Consider the following 21,500-nt stretch of genomic DNA (forward strand, 5'->3'; position numbering starts at 1 on the left):
CTATCTAGTAAAAAGATTAAGTCTCTTTAGGAATTCTCTGACAAGCTCCAGAATGAAAAAAAAATATTTCAAATTTATTTACTTATAGTACTTGAAATATCACATGCTAGGTGATACTCGAAGTTCCGGGCTCACTTCGATTGTAACCTCTTCATGATGAGAATATTAGCGTGCTTTATTTTCCACCCTCCTCAAACTCTACCTTGTGCGAAATTCATTGGGATGACAATGATGATTGAAATATCACACTAAATAAAAGCCGAAAAAATAGACTAGTACCTAGACTCGATTTCATGCAAACCAAATTGAAGTAGCTTATGGGTGGTTTCTCTCATCTGGAAAAAAGATGCCAGACATGAGCCAACAGTCTTGTAGAGAGATCTTTGTCACACAAATTACAATCAAAAAGTAGAAACCTAAAATATAATAAAAACGTAGATGTACCTCAATAATACAACCTACTCCCTCCGTTCCTTTGAGATTACTACTGATAGTGACGTGTAGTGACGAGAACTATCACTACCAATAACAATCACAAAGGGACATAGTAGTAATATACAATACAACCTAATATACAAACCTCAAATAGATGTAACCACAATAATACAACCTAATATACAAACCTCAAATAGAGACCAAAATAATTTTAAAAAAGGGGAGCAATGGCCTCATGTACAAAAGGGCAGGATTAATGAAGCAATGATATAAAATATATAGGTATTTATGAATGTATAGTATATGCAGCACCATTATTCATTCTTTGTATCTGTGTGTTCTCCAGCAAATAGAGGAAACCTGCATATACAAATTCTACATTTCATTAACTGATATGACAAAAATATTAATATTTTGATTAGAGAGCCACTATTTAATAAATTAACAATGACTTAAGTACATTAAAAACATAGGACAAGTAGAAAGGGTGAAATGGGAACTCAAATTGTAAGAGCGTTCACCTCCAAACATCATGATTGGATGTTCGATCAATTACCCATAAGACTGTATTGTCAACGCATCATATTGTTGAGAAGAAAGGTTTTTAAATCTATCGAACCAATGTTACCCGCATTATAAAGGTGTAAAACAAACACATTTTAGACCACTTTAAGTGATATCTCATGGTTTTGGGCCAATTTTCTGTAGTATGACATCCGGATCATCCCTGTTACCGTTGTTACCGTATAATTGTGAGAGTCACAACAATCAAGAGTGAAATCGCATATTGACGAAGGAACATGTAATACGCAAAAAGACAAATATGGATGAAGAAATTTTTTTCTCTCTCGTTTTCATCACCATCATTTAAACTCATAAGTTTACAGAGGACTGAAGCCACTCAAGTAAATATTGAGAAGTGTGAAACTTGCACTAGTCTTGCCTTTGTTCTTGGAAGTAAATATGTCAAGAACAGATTCAGACGTTAACTTTATAGGTAGAGAATATTGTTTAGTACTAACCTTAGCATCTCGCTTTCTCATAGTACCAAAAGTACCTCCAATTGTGTCCTGCACAACTCACTGTCAAGTCACAGAAGACGAACATATATCAGTTAATTGAAGTACTATACGACAGAACGCACTAGAAAAGGAACATAAGCCTCTATACACTGAACTTATATATGAACAATCCAGAACTGTAAGCTGGCAGCTATCTAATTACATACACCATAGTAAATGCTTGAGATGACCTCACAAGTACTCAACCTTATCTCAATGTGTAGGGGTCTTTAAAGAACCTTAAGTGATACAGCTTACACCCTGAGGCATGATAAGACATACTTGCCGACTCATCATTTATAATAGTGACAGTAAACAGGCCAAATCCCATATTATCCACTGCCCATTTGAACTATGCTCAAAAATCTGATGTTGATCCACAGCTTTAATGCTCAAGCTGCTGCAAGTAGAATTTTTTGAGATGGATAATCAACTATCTCCCTACATTACTAATCTAATAATTTGGGCAAACCAACTGATGACCAAGATTGTTGCCCATATATATATGCAAACATGATGCACATGCTTGCAGATCAAAAACACAGGTAATTCTAGACTTTGTCCCACACTAATACCTACACAGTTGGTAGAGCACGTGCAAAATTGCTATCAATTTTCCCCCAGAACATCATGGTAACTTTTACAGTCCCTAAATGACCCCTTGGAATTTTCTTAATGTATAAAAGATAAATTCTAATGTTCCAAAATAGGTAAAATAATAATCATTCCAATAATAATTCTAGCCGTTTCTTGAACCATTCAAACTATCAAAACATCTTTAAACCAACTTTCAGTTAGAGTACTAAAAACAACATCCAAGCATTGCATCCATCAACAATTAAAGAAAAGAAAACCAAGATAATTAGCTTTTTTTAAAGCACACGTAACTTTCTGAAGATTTAATTATGTTTACACTTCAAGAAACACGCTTGAGTTGTGAATTTTTGATAGCGGTTTTTGGGGAAAGTGTCAGAGCTGTGATGCCCAACACAACAGTAAGCTCAGAGTGAATTAGTTATAAGCAGCAAATGGGAGTGCTAAATCACTCATCAGGTTATAACACAGCAGCCCTTGTATGACAAAAATGTAACATCCATTAAACTGATGATTTTTAGCAACTTCGCAATATAATGTGGAATATAACCATCAGCCTCTTGGTATTAGTAGGTGGGATGGTGTGTGAATGGGTGGATAGGTGAGAGAGATAAATTTTGATACAGCTGGTGAAGATAGGAAAAGAACAAGTAATGAGGGTAAACCTTAGTAAAGAGACGTGATGATCTTCTACGTTTCGAGTGAACATCTCCAACAAACTGCTTTGAGGACCTTAAAATCTTTGCCTCCGTGTTAACAAACTTACTTTGACCTTCAAAGTGATTAAAATGTCGCTTTCTCTTAAGTTTCCAATTTGATTCTGAAGCTGTAAGCTTTTTACAGGGCTCTTCCATACGTTCTTTCAAGAATCTAAAAAACAAAAAAGTTAATAGGTAAAGCAATAGGCGACACCGCATAAAAACCATTGTTCAACAGAAATGAGCTTACTCTGATAAATCCCTTCTGTTTCCAGTGTCAACAGTACCCTGCAAGGTAGTCTCACATATAAGCTAATACAAATGGCCAGTAATAGCTGAATCAATGAGAAAAAAGAACAATACTGCCAACTCAAATGAGTACCACGATGGTCTTTGTTCGGACCAATAATGTGATAGAACTCACAAGACACACAACAAAAAGTCTTGCAACAAAAGAAAAATGCATTTCATAGTTTAGACTGATTTTTTATTTTGTCAAGTTCTCTCACTCAAATATAATTTGTTCGCATTTCAAAATCTCCAACAAAAAAAGAAAACTAAGAAAAAAACGGAATAGAATTGTATTAAAGCAATGATACAATACCATATCTCTAACATTCATTGTTGATGCGCTTGTGCAAACATCCTCTCTAACTTCATCTGGTTCAGTTGAAATGTGTCTATCCTCACCATTTTGGTTAGGAACAGGCAAGTCAACGGAACCATCAGTAGAGCAGGGATGAACTGCTGCTACTTTTTGCTGAAGCTCGTCAGTTCTTCTACCAGCGTCATGTGTCCCAAGAAATCCAGTGTTATCTGTTTCAGTACCATTAGTGAGATTAATGACGTCATGGTACTCATATATTTACAAGGAAAGTAACTGCTTCTTGAGGGCCTACCTGCTGAAAGTGTTTGACCCTCTCTTATTTGCCTATCAGACTTCCTGAAGAAGGATGCTGTTCCATACTGAGTGTCCTCTTTGCTGCCGTTTTCAGCAAGATCCGGTAAATGATTGTTCAACCCTAAACAGGACACAGATTTTCTCTGGTCAACTGCTTGAGTAGGTCTCGTCTGAAGCTCATCTCTGGTGGAAGTCTGAACAGAATTATCTAAGTCCACACATCTATGAGCTTCAGAAGGAAAATCCAAATCTTGATTAGTATTAGCATGAGGAGATGCTTGCACATTTGTTGACAATTTACTACTTCTCAGAACAGCATCAAGTGAGCCGCAAGTTTGCTCCAAAGATGAGTTTTCACAGATTCCATCCACATCACTTGCACTCTGGTGTGTCAGTACAACTAAACTTTTAGAATCAGATGGCACAGAGTTTCCTGTATTGTTACAAGTTTCAGTCTGGGACGTTGATTTCCGGATGACTGCATTAACATCTGAATCAGTGGCCAACATTTCCTCTCTTACACTAGATTCTACACCAGGAACTTTCCTCTCAATACCAGATTCAAGTATGGATGATAAATTTGCTTTCTCTTTTGAATTCTCCAGGCTGCGAACAGCATTGTACAATGATTTTAATCCAGGTGAAGACATAGAGTCTTCTCTTCCATCGGGATTATCAATTCGAGCTTGATTATCAGCCAACGTGGCTGGGCAAGGTCCAACTTCAGCTTGGCCATTTGCTGTCTCCTTGGATTGATCCATAAAAGAGTCGTGTTTTTGTTTACAACATAAAAGGCCTATATCTTGATGGAAACTTTGTGACATGGGCTTGTGCACATCATGACATATGTGAATTCCAGATTTTAAATTCTCAATCCAGTCTGCTGGGCTTGAATCCAGATCAACATGAAGTTGAATCCCATCCTCACAACAGACATCAAATGTAAAAGTAGGGGAAGGAGCTACTACAGAAGAGCTAACAACAGAGGAGAAGGTGTTCTCTATACCTACATCACTATTACTTCCTCTATTGAGTTTCGTTAAAATACCCACCTCTTCAGATGCCTGCAAAGCACAGCAGAAAAGATGAACTTCTCTTTTAAATGTCAAACCATATCCAGATTACTCCACAACCTTTGAATATCATAGCAGCAGCCATGTTCACAACTTCCAACAAAATTCACAAATTTGAAAAAAAATAAATTCCAAAGGCCCCTTTTATTTTTTTAATACCCCAGTTACAAAAATGTTTCAATTGCACAACTGTATACGCCAGGTCTCATCTTTTATGAAAATTGAAATCAACTTTAAGTTGTACTCATTTGAATATGAAGTCAACACAAGCATACTTTGCATACATTATTTTACTTTTAACTCCCATTTTGTTCCACCCTTCTGACTGGTATCCACCCCCCACCCCCACCCCTCTCTCACTCACTCATCTTCCTACTCAAGCCTAACACCAATCTCCTCCCTTGACCCAGTGAAATCTCCAGCACCATCTCCTTCTCCTGCATCCCTAACAAAATATCAAACCCGGCTTTCTGAATCAGAACTCTAACCTTCACCAGTTGCACCTCACAGCTGCAGCCTCAGCTCTGACTCACAACCCTCAAAAAGCCCATCAGAATGGGAAGAGCTAAACTAGAAGAGAAAAATAGACAGATCAAACAGTATTTGAGTGGGAGAATCAGGGAAGCATTAAAAAGAACCAATACAGCCAAGTCTCTGCACCTACATTGCCTAAGCAGAAGACCCTTGATGGTTTAATACTTACTTCACCATGAGCATAGAGTTTACATACAAAGATAGAAAATTTAGCTAGGAATACAATTAGTTTGTTCGTTTAACTCAGCCAATAAGTACTAGTTTTGTCACTCATTGATAACTATACACACTGATCATGAACTTGTCAGCATAGAGCTTACATACAAAGATAGAAAATTTAGCTAGGAATACAATTAGTTTGTTCGTTTAACTCAGCCAATAAGTACTACTTTTGCCACTCATTGATAATTATACACACTGATCATGAACTTGTCAGTAATTGCAAGAACGTTTAATAACAACTAGTAATATGTGATTGGTATTTAAAGTAATAATACTCTAGGTATAATAAAAGTTAAAAACTAGTGTACCTCATTCATTAGTTTGCCTGGGACTTAAGGAAATTATATCATTTTGGTTCATTTCTGTCTCTCTTTGGGCAAATTGCAAATTCAAAAAGCAAACTACATGGAGAATCAAGTAACACTGGTTCAAACACAAACAATAGGAAAATAAAGAATGGAGGAACTCGGAAATATTTTGTATTATAAATTTAAACATTATGCCTTGAGTTTACGCCCCATATTACTTTCTCATGTTAAGAGTCAAGACTGTTTCTCGCTGAACACGTACTACCATGATATATTATTAATCCAAGCTCAAATTCTTCATTATGTCTCCATGCACAAAGTTTGGCCATATATATTATAAATCCAAATAAATTTTCAATCATATATCAATATAAATCGAAACAAATAGTTAGGCAAAAAAAGTTTGAAGATAACATTATAATAAAATGTTGTTCGATATCCTACATACCAACAACATGCGTTTTAAGACTTTGTGGCTAAAGTTTCCAATCATTGACAAAAGTTGTTAATATCTGAGCACAAAGATTAAACTTTTTGAGCAAATCACGTCCAGCATTAACAAAAATATTACGATGCAAATGTAATCCAAATTCATACGCTTGTTACGAATCTCAGATGAAAAGCACAGAAGACTAAAGATTAACATTAATCCATGAACAGATCTGTCTTCACATGCTCTGGAACAGAGTGGCCTGTATTGCTCACTTGCATTGCTCGTGTCTCAAATCAATTCCATGGCAAGAAAATATGGCAATCGTGCCGAGATGCTTAACAGATAAATTGAAAATTCCTGGCCCATCAGAGGCTACTTCTCAATAATTGATTTGACAAGAAGATTAGAAGTCCAGATATCACGATAATTATAGAATTTCGTTCAACAACCATTGTCTCAAGTTCTTCCGAAAGAAGCAATGATAATTAGTGGGAATCAAATACCAGACCTTATTAGAAGTAGCAGAACCCTTGCCAATCAGAAAATTATTCAGCTGAGCATCTTGATGACCATAGTGTTGATTGTTGCCAGAGCAACTATGAGACGCCATGTGTCCACAATCTGAAAATAAAAAAAAACGGAAAATTAAAATGATTTAGAGAATTAGTAAAACAAAAGAGTACCAGATACCAGTAACACTATCGACGTAAAGGAGGAAAGATAGCAAGCAGAAGGACATATTACAATCAATGTCAACAATCAAAGCATTTTTCTTGAAACTCATAGAACAACTAAAGATTTCAGAGACCATCATACTGTTTGATTGTACATGTTACCTAATAATGCAGTATCCTAATCCAAATAATCTCAGATTTTTATTTTTGAAAAAAGCCAATTGATCCAATCTCTTGATAGCATATTGTTTCACAAAAAAGACTGCAATTTTTAGATGTTTTGGGTTGGGGGTTGAAGATAGAAAAAGACCTTTATTCAGATCATCAGTCAGATTCATCCTCACACTAGCCTGCAACTCTGTTGTTCCAGAAGCAAAGGCATCTGTTCTAGTCCCCTCCCATATTGCTTTGGACCTCATGTTCTTCATCTGCATTTAAAAAGTCAATATTCTCTTTTTTTCTTCTATTTGAATTAATAAAGATATGTATTAAATAAAAATCAGGAAGAGACATCCATGTGAAATCAGAGAAAATTGGCAAATATATATGCCATATAAGGAAAAGAATAATCAATCACTATGCCATAAAGGAAAAAATCACAGTTAAAACAAGAAGATTTATTTTCAAGATTGTTCGAGCATCTACAATGTTCTGCTTATTTTGCCACGTCATAATTTTTAATTGCACCAATTTAGAACTATAACTATCACAATGAATAGTTCTGATACATGTGGCTAAAATAGTCCCGCAGGCCATATCTAACTATAAAACGACAACGATCGTTTTGTTTTGACTCATGTATTTATATTGAAACTAAGGCGTTGGCCTTGTATTAGTAGCTTTTTAAGCCACCTAGCTCATTTGAGTTACAATTTCCACTGTTAAGCTAGTCGCTAGACGTTTCATAAAATTTGCAACCTAGTCTTTTTTTCACACCTTGAAAATGTCAGCTTCTCTATCTATGCCATGGCCCATAAAAATATGCTAGAACAATGTATTTCTTTAATAAAAAACCAAAATTCCTAAAGGATAAAAAAGCTAAATTAGACCCCAAAAATACTTTACATAAAATTTTCTAAAGAAGGTTGTGTTCTCTTTATCTTCAAGCAATCATATCCTATAAAACAGTTCAATCCAATTAATACTGGACCATTTCAATGAAATCCACAAACTACAAAGAAAAAAACAAAAGGAAATCATGAAAATTAAGAATGAAGCCTAATCTTCCATTTTGTATGCCTTAGAGGCATACAACAAAAAGGTCAATCTTCATCTTCAAAAGATAAAGCATTTCTATATAAGTGAAATTAACATAGCTTTAAAAATAAGTTAGTGTTTGATATCATAATTTTATGGTGCAAGACATCCATTTTTAAAAATATATTTTGAGACGAAAACTATATGCAGATGAAGGGAAAGTTTCAAGTACAATCAACTAATGATGACATTCTTCTAATGTTAAGGAATAATACAACATTGATTTGCATAATTTCTCCAATCAATAGTAGGTTGTGGCCTATATGCAAAGCCTTTAACAACTTGAGAATATAGGCGTGGAAAACAAATACATATTGAACAACACATCGTGTCCTACAATAAGTACTTTTCTTGTTTTTTCAGATTTCAATCACGTTACTTCAATCCCTAAATTTCACTTTAAAACAACACTTATATGCGCAGTTCTAAAAGCGTCGGTATGCTACAATATTACATCTAATTTGCAAAATAACCTCATCAAAGTACAAGTGTATCAACTATAAAGCATACAACGATTACCATCATAGTGTAAAAACAAGGTCGCATAGCATTGCATCGATTGTGTTTTAAAGTTTCTCAAAATAAATGAATCAATATTTCCCGCGTTATAAAGGTGTAAAAAACCTCGTTTAGGGCCACATCAAGGGATATCTTATGATTCAATCGATATTTAAGCTTTACAAAAACCTCTTCACTCCGTTACCACATCATCGTTCTATTACCGCGATGGTGATCATTGCCGCATTTTTACACTATGATTATGATCAATATCTCACAAAATAGATTTTGCAATCAGTGCATATGGTTTCGTCGTTGTCTCCGTCTTAGCAATAAGCTCATAACTTTTACAATATAGTCGCGGCACTGATAAGGATTCCTAGTGCTCATTACGTCAAATCGGAGAAATGTTGATATGTAATCTAATACAAATTATTTTCTCAGCTCAATCTCATCAAATTGATTACTCAAGCATCCCACTTTTATAGTCCCTTTTTATAGACATTCCATAGTCTTGTCTGAACCCAAAATAGCAACAAATTCAAAGCCTTAATCCCACTAATATGAGATAGACTCTATAAACCAAAAGTCCAAAACTCAATCAACTAGAGAGATTGTGAAAAACAAAGATTATACTTTAAAATTCTACCAAAATTTCCCCTTGCCTTTATCAATTCAAATGACAAAAACACTAAAATTAAAAGGTGAGTGAGTTTCATAATGACTCCTCAAAACTTCAGAATCCCATGAAGACTAAAATTTTGATTTAATGATAATCATTAACAAAATTCGCAATAGAGAAAACATTTACAGAGAACATGAAATCTTTGATTAAATTTTAATTCTTTTCACATTTTTAACAATGTTCAAGGGTTCCTAATCACTGCTACATAGTGCTTTTATTCATGGCGAGTCCCATAAATTTTCCAATCGTGGGATCCTACTATTAATGTATCATGTTTGAGAGTAATATCAAAGAAATTGTGTGTTGTTAATGTGTCTTTTCATTTCCAGCTTGTAACTCACCTTCATAGACTTCTAGCTAAGAAAACAAAATTTTAGCGTACACTTGATTTGATGAAGAATTTTCCGCTCTCAATGGAGCTAAAGATTTCTATTTTTTGATCCAAAATTTATTAGACTATACTAAATGACTAGTTAACCTATGTGCACTTCTTATTTATGTGAAGTTGATCATGACAAGTTAACCTATGTGCAATATGTGGTTTCCTTAACATATAGTATGAATACTTATATTATCTTCACTCTTGCACAAAAACAATTTCCACCTTAGGAGAAGTCCTTTCCATTCCATAACAAACATGTCAACGGAAAAATTGTTTTTCCACTAGACAAAATAACCTAATAAACCTTTCCACTAGGGCGACAAGTAACTTTAGCTAACCTTACTTATTAGACAATTTCACTATTGAAAAAATACGAGCCAGCATCATTGTGCAAAAATATAGTATTGTTTGCAGTCACAGTAACTATCATAATGCGTGATAATGAAAAATACGAGCCAACATTGTGCAATTTTCCATAACTTTATAAAACAACTAAGTGTACCTCAAACTAGAACTTCATCTACACAAGTTCCTTAATTCATGAACAACTTAACAATGAATTATTTTGGAAATCTTTTGGACTCTTGAGTTGCCTATGATTTCTTATAGAATTGGGAAACTTAACAACCTTCCTAGCTTTTTAGCCGCTAAATATCCTTTACAAGTATAAATGTATAATCAATTGCTCACTTCTCCTTTCAAAAAAAAATTCTCATTTTGATACAAATAAGATAGAAAATAAAATAGGGTTGAAAATTAAATGGGAACTTGTAACAATATCCACAAGATTTATGAAAATCCAATATGTCATAGATTCATAGGTCAATGACCAAGTACCAATTAGTGAATCAATTTACACAAGCCCTGTTTAGGATCACCTTAAATAATCTATACAAAGAAACGTTAAGAAACCCTATGTTGCACTATTTCCAAATAATTCAGAGATCTAGAGAGGTCTTTGAATCGATTTGAGACATGATCCTTAAACTTCTTAAACACAATACATGACAGAGAGCCCTCGACACTTTCCCTATTTTGTGCTTGTAATTTGGGTGGCCACATTGAATTGAAAAAGGAAGAGTAGGCCATTAGTTCTAAGGGTCGTTTAATGAAGCCGAAAACGATGAAAGCATATATGTGCAACTATAATGTAGGTGGGGACTTTTAGAAATGAAAGAACAAAAATCGGTATCGATACTAGGGATGCAGTGACGACGTAATTATCATACCACAAAATTTTCGCCAAAACCCCTAACCAACCTAAATAAATCGTGGTTTTTATACTCTTTTTTATGCTAGTATAAATAGATTTGAAAATCTTTGCAGCTTAGCCGATAATAGGATGTTACGTCTTATTTTTTTCCCTGTGAATCAAACTAACGGTGATAAAAATGAAATTTAAAGACAGTATAATTCCTTTATCTTTCCAACAAAGGGGGCAGATTTTTCTAATTATTCGTGGTTGTTTTAATTTCTCACAAAAGGCTGATTATCATATTATGATTTTTTCCAAATTGATTCATTAAAACTATAATTTCTAGATTAAAGCAAGATTTTTCTTGATTACAATTATTCAAATCATCAAAACTTTATATTATAACCCAAAACTTATTTTACTAATTATAATAGATCACTAATATTCAATACAAATTTTCGTCGAAATTTTGTTTTACTAATAGAAAGTGACTTTAAATATAAAGATTTGATTTTTTTCTAATGCAAGCTTATTTAATCATAGAAAATCCTCTTTATCATTACGAAAAGAAAGGTTGCATACATCCAACTCTCTTAACTCTCAAGTCCTACATGAAAGAGAGGTGGAAGCCACTTAATTATAATAACATAATGAAGTGTTCGTTGAAAATTATTTTGATCAATAAATTTCATACTTGGTTTTTCCTAATGCGTTTAAATTTAATACTATCACTCTCTTTTTTAAAAAGGTTATATTAACAGCTACAATACCTTTTCAATTCTAGGATCTATAAATCATTCATTATTATCACCTAAATCCTCACTTCATCCCACCACAACCCAATAAAATTTTTCACCAAACCATCAACTTTCTTTTTCAGAAGAAGAGGGAAAAAAATATTTATGAAGAGTGTGAGGCTTAGAAATTTAGCCTAGTTCTAAAATTTGTTGATCATTGTTACGAAGTTGCATGGGATTAATCAATTTACAAACCACAATCATATAATGGTCGAACCATTTTTGTCAAGTTTAAATCTCCATTTAGATTATGCGGAATTTTCACCATGATGACTTCCTAAATCCCTACTCCAATAGTTACTTTATCTCAAAGAGTGTTTTCACAAGGGAAAAGTGTTGTAGGAATCATCATATTGCAAAAAAAGCCTATCAGCCAAATTAGTAAAAAATTTTCAAATTAGTAAAAGATGTCGTTTCAAGAGATAGCTCATGATTTCAATCGGTACCGCATCACTTCCGTTACCGCAAGTACGCAATTATGACTGTGACTTTATTTTTGAACTATAGGAGACCATGAAGTTCGATATCAACATTACTCCTATGATGACTAGTACTTAGATATTAATTTAGTCCACGTAGAGCTACAAATAACTAGCAAAATTAGCTTTCTTAAAGTTATTGTATAAGCCTCATTAGTTAACACGTGGAAAATGCAGCCAGTGGATACACTCCTCTTTCTCTTTACTAAGCAAGCTACAGTATGCATATTCAACACTAAGAATCCATGCAACTCTCTCAAGTCCACTTTCTCAACCATAGTGCAAAAAAAGGTTTGGATCAAGGTTGCAGTAACGATCACAAAATGACTTTTGTTGTCTATGGAATGGGTTTGTATCGACTTATAATTTGATCACAGTAAGCTCAAATCTTCACAATATGGTCAGTATAAGTTGATGTGAACGATATTTTGCAATATACTCTCAACAATAAGCAACATGGAATAAAACCTTTGCAAAATCTTGTATAAGAAACTCGAACACCAAAGATAAGAAAGTTATACAAGGCCAAAATTCACAGACGTCCAAATAATAGAGTGATGTAATGGAAGATATTTCACTGAACAACTAAGAAGATCATGCTAGATAGAAATAAATTAATTGAATTGATTAAATTTTAATTTAGAGTCTATTATCGAAATTGAAAATTTGTTCAAGCCTAACTCTTTTTCAAAATGTATGATAGCTTCTTCCTCACACAACTGATGGAAGCAAGGTACTTCAGCAAAATACCTCCAAATAAAGAATCAAGGATGTTGCCATTTCAGAGTTTGACTTATTAGCAGGTAGACCATATTTCTTACATAGGCCTTGGAGATCCTTTCTGGAGAAATTACGATATAAATCCTCCTCTTTCCGTTCTCCCATATGTTTCAAAGGAAGTCATCAAATTGTAACCTGAGGCCAAAAACAGCAATAATGTTCTCAAAAGGTTTATAATTTTTGGTTTTCGGATTATAGTGGACTGTTAACAAAATGACTAGTTTAATTATGTACACTTCTTGTTCATGAAAGATGCAAATAACATTCTCTATTGAGGGTCAATTGGAACACCCTCATTGTTGGATAAGACTGAGTACATTGGCCTCCAAATCCCGCCCTCCTGAGTGTGAGTCAATTTGTGGTATTAATTATTAAGGTAGTGAAATGTTGGGTAAACAAAGCTAAGATCTATTTTTAGAAAATTTGGTCCATGGTACAAAAAAAAAGTGAACATAAACCAGGAATTCAAGAAGCAAGCTACAACCCACAAACATATGAACAACAAAAAACCCTAATTAAAACAAATTAACAGATTAGTATTTAAATAAAGTAGGGATTATCAAGATCACGAGAGCAAAATACCTGAGATTAATGGCAATTGTTCCTCTTGTACTCGTTGCCTTATTTGTTCCTCTTGTAACAACCTAAACTTGTTGCACAACAACGAATTCAATTTCTAAAATACATCTAATTCCCCAAAAAAAACAGCCTCAATTAAGCCTGCAATTAAAAGAAGTTTAAATTCATTCAGAAAATACAGAAACAGAATTTCTGGAAATCTCATGAATAATTTAAGCTGAAATTTATGAAATCGAAAGACGAAACGTACCTGGCGGAATAATATAGCCGGAAATTGAGAGTTTTGATTAAAGTCGAAGTGTGAGAAAGAAGAGAGAGAAGGATAAGAGTGTGGGAAAAGGAATTGATAGGGGAAGATGAGACTCAAATAAGGTCATACTAATGCGTTTTTTGAATTTTAATATTATTTTTTTTTGGAAATTTTTCTAGTAACTACGAGATTTTGAGTTTCACGTGGTAACAAAAGTTTTTTAAAACATCCACGCGATAAATTTGAGGTTTATCAACTTTTTTCACCGTGACCTTTTACTCTGAAAGCGTTAGCAAGCATTAATTTCGAATCTTAAAGGTTGTTGTACACCTATTTATGCGACTCACTATTTAAAATTTCATCAATTTTAACCTTTTCTCCAAAACATAAATCCTAATTCTACCATCTTTCATTCAAATCACATAACCTTAACTTGAGGAAAAAAATGTAATTTGGATGAAAGATGGTAGAGTTAGGGTTTATGTTTTGAGGGAAAAGGTTGAAACTGATAGAATTTGAAATGGTGAGTCGCCTAAATAGGCATATAGCAGCATTTTAACTTTGAAATTAACGTTTGCTAACATTTTCCGCACAAAAAGGTCACCGTAAAAGAAGTTGATAAACCTCAAGGTTACGGTTACCGCGTGGATTTTTTAAAAGTTTTAGTTACCACGTGGAAAATCCAAAACCTCGGAATTGCCACGTAGAATTTCCCTATTTTTTTTTCCTCTACATCCTCTTTCAAAAAAAATTTAAAATTCTAAATGAATGTGCCAAAGTATTCTAATTTCTTCGTCCGCAAAATAGTTTGTTGGCAAAATATTCTAATTTCTTCGTTAATGTGGTTTGTTAAAATTGTTTATTGGACAATTTTAGCTTTTCTGGTATAAATACATATTCAGATGGTTGAATAATTTGATGCTAGTATTTGGTAAATTATTTGGTTGAAACATCTTATTTTTATAAATTGACTATTTTTAAACAAGTTCTTTCTATCAGTGGGCTAGTTGAACAAATCAATTGTTCAAATATGCCATTTCAATTAATTACCAGCTATTAGGTATCAGTCATTTGTCAAAGACTTAATGTATGATCACCGGTGTATGTCAACAATGATGAAATTTATATTAATTGATATGATATGGGATTACTTATGAAAAAACTTCTACTACTCTATGAAGATAATTGAATTAACAAAATTGTTAAAATAATAATAATAATAATAATAATAATAATAATAATAATATTAATATTAATAATAATAATAATAATAATAATAATAATAATTATTATTATTATTATTATTATTATTATTATTATTATTATTATTATTATTATTATTTTGAAATAAAAATAAAATAATAGAAGAAATTTACTGAACTAAACTGTATATTTATTGATAAAAAATTGAAACTAAATATTAGAAAAAATAAATAAAATTAACATTAAATAAGTTTTTGCAAGGGTGAGTTTTAAAAGTTAATGTTAACATGAGCTTCTTACACAAAAGTTTGTTTTGATGATGAAATAAAGAAAATAAGAAAACATTATATTTGTTCATGAGTTATTCCACCTAGAGCGTTAAAAATGTACATAATTAACCGAAATTGAGTGTAATTCGACTCAATTTAAAATAACCTGCATATAAAAAGTAAATTAAATTGTTAAGATATTTATTTACACACATTAATTGAAATTGACTATTTGTCTAATTGGCGGGAACTTATTGTTTCTCTAACCAATAATATCCACGTGGTTAGCAAATTCTTCAAGTAGCACATATTTTCATGTATTGACACACCAAGGGTGTTGATAAGTGATGGAGCGTATTCTTAAAAAGACGTTTGAAGATTTGTTGAAGTATAGAGTCCAACATAAAGTTGTTTGGGTATCACCCACAAACAAGTAGTCAAGTCGAAATTAGTAACCAAGAGATAAAAACTATTCTTGAAAAGATCTTTGCTAGTTCAAGAAAAGATTGGGCTCTCAAGCTTGATGACTATATGTGGGCATATAAGACAACCTTCAAACACAAATTCTTGTGAGAGACGGTCTTTTTGAAAGACCATCTCTAGTTGGGTCAGCCCATTATATATTTTTTAAAATATTATAATTATGCATTAAGAATGATGTAAATAGAAATCAAAATTTTCTTATCATTATTTTAAACCACATCACCCAAAGTGTGTCATCTTCAAAAATCCTATATGTTCTTTTTCAAGCTCCTTGGTAATGGTTCTCCAAATTCAGAAATTTCTATTTGTTCTTTGTCAAACATGTTATAAGGGACCATTAAACACGTTGATCACATAAACTGACTAACCAAAAACTGTCGGGCAGCAAGTGCTCGAATGAGCACCTTGTGCCAGCAGGCTTTTGCCTATTTTTGTTACATTGGTTGTTTTGTGGAGTTATTCTTATGTCTTTGCCCTATGCTTCCCTATACATACCACACTCCTAGATCATTGTTAGTAAGCCAAAAGTCTCACTCTCCTTGTTTAGTTTGTTCCCCTCATTAGCTCCTCTCCTCATCAAATTTACATTGTAATTCCTTCAAATTTGTAGTTTATCCTTTAACGACAATATTAACATTGTCCTAACTAGATAAGGTGAATGTAGCCTCAATCGGTGAACCACCTAAAATCTCGTGTTGTTCATTGCTTTGTTCATTTTGTCATTCATTACAATCTTGCATATCGGTTCTTATATTCATACACACCATAGAACATTTTATTCGAATCATCAGGTCAATTTTGTGTCAAATATTTCAAGTTGATTCCAGTTCAAAAATAGGTCTTGAGTCCATATTGGCATTTATATAGTTGTAAATCCATTTTCTAAGCGGATCAAACCAAATTCGATTACAAAGTCAAATAAGTATTTAATTGTCGTATCAATTTTGAACACCTCTGCTTACCAATATATTCACCTACTAGGCTACTATATTCTAATCATAAAAAGTTCTTAAGCTCTTACATGTAGATTTCACTTGCAATTGACTGAATTGAATATATAACCAAGAGAAAGAAGGTTACAATAGCAAAGCTACAAATGACAACCATACAACACACCAAATATTTTCGGGTTTATTTTGAACACCTCTCTTTTAATACATGCTGATGAGGAAGAAACCTATAAGACAAACCAGCCATAGCGTCCAAAGCAAACTAATGAATCGGCAGCCAGAGTTGGGCGTCTGAAGAAAACAAGCGAAAGTGTATCTTTAAGCACAAGTATACAAAGCTATCAAATAGCTTCACATTTCTCTGGAGCCAAATACAACAAACAACTTTTGTGAATCAGATACCGTGAACCTTGGTACGATCTGTATGCTTAATAATGGCGGAGTACTATGACAAATCCGGTAGCAGAACACATTAAGGATCACAGGCCAATTCTATGTCTAGTGTATCATCAGCGAATTGCTTGTATCGAATGGCTTTCCACAGAATAAAGGAGGCTCTGTGACTGGCCTTATTGATCAGAAAAGGCCTTCTCCATGGGAATTTAAGACGGGAGTCAAGCAAATCTGTCAGATGAAAAAAATCGTCACGATAGTAACCAGATGATTTGCCTTTTGAATTCGCGAGAATATTAGTGAATCGTGTGAGGTTCGAAAGACTTGCCATCAATGAATAACATCAATAAATCCAGTAAACCGGCAGGTTGGCGAGCCTGCGAACGGGTTCCCAAAGAGGTTAAACTACTACAGCTTTGTTCCAACCAACTTGAACTTTGGCATTTCAAAATCCTGCAATTTTAAGCGCACAAAAACATTGGCCAAGCAATCAAACAAACCTTAATCTTTGTGTAGAATAACATCCACATACTAAAGATTCTAGTCAATGAAGATGTTTGCAGAACCGATATTAGTCGATAGACCTTTACAACTTGGAAAATCGGGGATTGCAAGTGATCACTTTGTATGAAGAAATCCCAGGAACGCGTACTCGTTTACATCTTCCAGATTCGGTATCACATACACCAAGATGAACACAATTATTATAAGAAACTAATACTTCTTTATTACCCATCTTCACTAGAGGCATACGATGAGCAAACGACTCGACTTGGAATACAAACAACTTCATCCAAGAATCGTTGACAGCGTATTTCTTCATAACCCAAACTTCACATTGTCGACAGTTTTCAGATATCGAACTAAAACAAAGTTGAGAATCAAAAACACTAACTTCAGTATAAAGACCTCGCTTCGTACCATCCGGTACTACAACAACATAAAATTTTTCCTTCCCAAAATGGAATGCCCATATACAATTATCTCTATAGGAGTATCTATGAAGCGAGCCATCGAGGAATGCCCCGCTCCTCCTCAACTGAAACTGAGGCGAATCGCCAACAGTTCTCCATTCATTAGTACCCAATGTTTGTATTTCAGCCAGATACTTGTGACTTCCATTTGTATTCAAAATTCTAAGAACCTTAAATCGATTCGAAATCGGGCATTGACCTAACCCATAAATTTCAACAGAACAAGATGGTTTATACAATTGGTCAACAATCACTTGCTCACCGGTTAAAAGATTGCACATAATATAAGGGCTCCATTGTTCCCATGATTTCAAACAAATTACCCCATTACATTCATTAATCACATACAATTTATGATGTGGGTAGTTAAATTTAGACTTGAATCTAATCATTGCATCACAACCCAAATCAAGATTACCCATTTCATCAACATTTGAAGATTTGTCAAGATCAAGCAACAAAAAATTTTTCTTGCCATTATTGAATTTACCATAAAGTAAAATAGTAAAATAGGGACAAGAAGAAGAGTGTAAATCAGCAAATTCAGAACTTGTAATAATCTTATACCATTCCTTACATACAAGTTTACAGTTTAAGCATGATTTTGTTGGTAATCTAGACAAAATATCACATATAATTGAAGATGGGGTTTCTTCAAAATTGGGTCTAATCAGATAATCTTCTTCCTTCATAGATAATCAATACTTAGGAGTAATTAATTTGATGACAATATGACAATGAGAGAAAATTAGGAAACCAACCTATTGATTTTCCAAGAAGTTGATTGACCCATTAAACCTAGAGAATTGAAGATCATATGCCCATGAAAAGTTTAGCATGAGCGGACATGGTCTCGAGCAACGAACGGATCTCTAGAAGGGAAAATTGTTCAAATATCAAATTAAATAGAAGTGTTCCTTTGGCTCAGGGGACCGATTTTGGGTCAGGTATTTAGGTTGTTTTAAAATTGAGTTTTGTGTCAATATTGTTTTTACATATTTTAAAATTTATTTTGAAGTTGAGTCAAGTCGGGTTCAATTACAAGGTTGGATAAATGTCAGATTATCCGATGTGTTTTGAATACCTCTAAAATTAACATATCATTTTGATTTATTTGGAGCATGTATTGAATCTGTGTACGATTTCGACTACCCTACTTTCTAGCTTTCTTCTTTTCCTGTCCTATCGTGTACCAAAAAAATAATATAAATAAAATTTCAAATCAATCGATAAAGAATTGAATAAGAAAGATACTAGCTTGATTTCTAATCGAAAACTAGTTAGTTATAACTCGAAAACTTTAATATGTGACCAAAAATGAATCAACCCAAATGACATAAATAAATGGTAAACCGACTTAAATTAAACTCGTCCACTTAGATTTATTTTTTTTATTCAATCATTATTTTTAGTGCACGTCATTTAATTTAGGAAAAATTACCTAGAATAATTCAACTTTTCATGATTTTCCTATAATAAACTCACCTATTAATTAACCATGAATAATCCCAACTTTAGGGGTATTTGCCTAAAGTAAACTTGGATAATCCAATGACTTGCTATAACAGATAATTCACCAAAAAAAAGTAAACTGAAAATTAATATAAAATTAGAGAAAATTTTGAAAATTTGCATAAAAAATTTTGAATGATAAAAAATATCAGAAATTTATTTTAACATTTTATTTTAATTTATCTTTTTTTTGAATAAAACTTGCTATAGCAAGTCATCCAATTACCGGATCTACTTTAAGAAAATATCCCCAAAATTGAAATTATTCATGTTAATTAATAAGTGAGATTATTGTAGAAAAATCATAAAAATGTTGAATTATTTTAAGTAATTTTTCCTTAAATTTAAGTGGATATCCACTATATATCTAGCCAAGTTAGTCTATTATTGAACCTTTAAAATTTTTTAACTAAGACAAGGTCAAGAGCATCTAATTTAATCATATATTCATAATTGAACAAAACTACACTTAACTCACCTTAAACATCCTTCTCCATGCTCTATACACACATTTCTCCATGCATCACCAAACAAGCCATACACATCACTTAGACCATGAAAACACATGTGCACAGGTTTATGACTTGATTTAAAAATAATGTCTCTTCCATACAACATACAAGAAGGGAGTACAAACATAGTCATATACTCCAAGCAAATGATTCAAAGTACAATTAACTTAAAGCTACAATTGTTAATAGGTGCGATTAGCGAAATTTCATATAAATTTTATTGAACACCTAAAATAAGAATCTCATACATATTAATATTACTATAAATTATATTTAGAAATATAATCTACAATGAATACTCCTTTAGTCCTATAAAACTAGGCCCGTTTTTCTTTTTTTTGAATATTTTCATTTTTGACCATTATTCACACTCCTTCTTTAATTATTATCCACACATTTAATTTATCTTTGTATTTCATCCACATATTTCTTTTATTTTTCCATAAAATGGAGTACCTTTGTCACTATTACTCATTTTTCATAATTATCACTCATTTATACATGGGCTAAATCAATATCACTTATTTATACATGGGCTAATTCAATGAGAAAGATGGATATGCAATAATTAGACTTTTAACTTTTTTCGTGACCACTCTGAATTAAGCGAAATTAATTTTTTTATTTTTTAGAATGGAAATTAAATCGATTGACATTTCATATTTGTGCTCATCGTGTACTTTTGAACTTAATTAAAACAAAATTAATATAAATGTTTGTTTACTTAAGTAATTTTTAAGAAATATATCGATCGACATTTTAGATTTGTGTCTTCTGTGCATTTTCGTCAATCAAAATTAATCAAAACGGAAATTCATATGTTGTGTTTATGTTAAATAAGTGTTTGTTTGTGAGATTTAGAGAGATACTCGAGTTTAGGGAGTTTTTTAAGAGTGAGGGACATAATTGAAAGTTCATGGAAAAAGGGGACAATACAATAAAAAGGGTGATGATATTTAAGAAGCGAATTTTTTTTCAGAATTAGATCTCTAGGTGAAAAGCAAATCTTAATCACTAGGCTAAATTAGATCCTCTTTGTTATGATATAGACAAAATATAATTTTAATCGTACTATTTTTCAAAACTATTTTTTTGCTGATACCCATAAAAGCCAATACTATATTATATTCAGTAAGTCTCAGGAGAGACTATCTATTTGAGAGAAGGCTCCCAAAATCTAGCCCAAATTTACAAAAACACCTACTATGCGCACGCATTTCACAAAAACACTTATTATAATTTTTAGTAGGTATTTTAAACTAGTTTTAGTAGGCATTTAAACTAGTTTTAATAGGCATTTTTGCATACTAAAGTAGGCATTTTGAATCGTTGATGTTGACATTTTGAACTAGTTATAGTAAGTATTTTT

General features: G+C 32.8%; 3 protein-coding genes across 4 annotated transcripts; all 3 read right to left on the bottom strand.

Moving 5' to 3' along the window:
- Positions 1 to 290: 290 nt before the first annotated feature.
- LOC130825615 (uncharacterized) lies at positions 291 to 13,953 on the bottom strand. Of its 2 annotated transcripts, none has more exons than XM_057690931.1 (11): positions 13,836 to 13,953; positions 13,589 to 13,726; positions 12,977 to 13,141; positions 7,244 to 7,361; positions 6,768 to 6,880; positions 3,688 to 4,753; positions 3,393 to 3,604; positions 3,039 to 3,076; positions 2,756 to 2,960; positions 1,458 to 1,517; positions 291 to 795 (listed from the first exon to the last, which is right to left on the bottom strand). In XM_057690931.1, the coding sequence occupies exons 3-10, from the start codon at positions 13,109 to 13,111 to the stop codon at positions 1,515 to 1,517; spliced, it is 1,890 nt and encodes a 629-aa protein (XP_057546914.1). In that variant the 5' UTR covers positions 13,112 to 13,141; positions 13,589 to 13,726; positions 13,836 to 13,953; the 3' UTR covers positions 291 to 795; positions 1,458 to 1,514. The 2 variants fall into 2 exon arrangements, with proteins under 2 accessions (XP_057546914.1, XP_057546915.1); XM_057690932.1 differs by having other exon boundaries at positions 13,589 to 13,650; positions 13,836 to 13,934.
- A 2,399-nt stretch (positions 13,954 to 16,352) lies between these two features.
- On the bottom strand, positions 16,353 to 18,969 carry LOC130825617 (uncharacterized). The gene is made up of 3 exons (XM_057690935.1): positions 18,869 to 18,969; positions 17,462 to 17,586; positions 16,353 to 17,364 (listed from the first exon to the last, which is right to left on the bottom strand). The coding sequence occupies exons 1-3, from the start codon at positions 18,922 to 18,924 to the stop codon at positions 17,213 to 17,215; spliced, it is 333 nt and encodes a 110-aa protein (XP_057546918.1). The 5' UTR covers positions 18,925 to 18,969; the 3' UTR covers positions 16,353 to 17,212.
- Positions 17,584 to 18,875, bottom strand: LOC130825616 (F-box protein At3g07870-like). The gene has a single exon (XM_057690934.1). The coding sequence runs from the start codon at positions 18,797 to 18,799 to the stop codon at positions 17,720 to 17,722; it is 1,080 nt and encodes a 359-aa protein (XP_057546917.1). The 5' UTR covers positions 18,800 to 18,875; the 3' UTR covers positions 17,584 to 17,719.
- Positions 18,970 to 21,500: the final 2,531 nt, after the last annotated feature.

This window comes from Amaranthus tricolor, chromosome 10 (genome assembly GCF_026212465.1).
Source record: "Amaranthus tricolor cultivar Red isolate AtriRed21 chromosome 10, ASM2621246v1, whole genome shotgun sequence".
Classification (NCBI taxonomy): domain Eukaryota; kingdom Viridiplantae; phylum Streptophyta; class Magnoliopsida; order Caryophyllales; family Amaranthaceae; genus Amaranthus; species Amaranthus tricolor.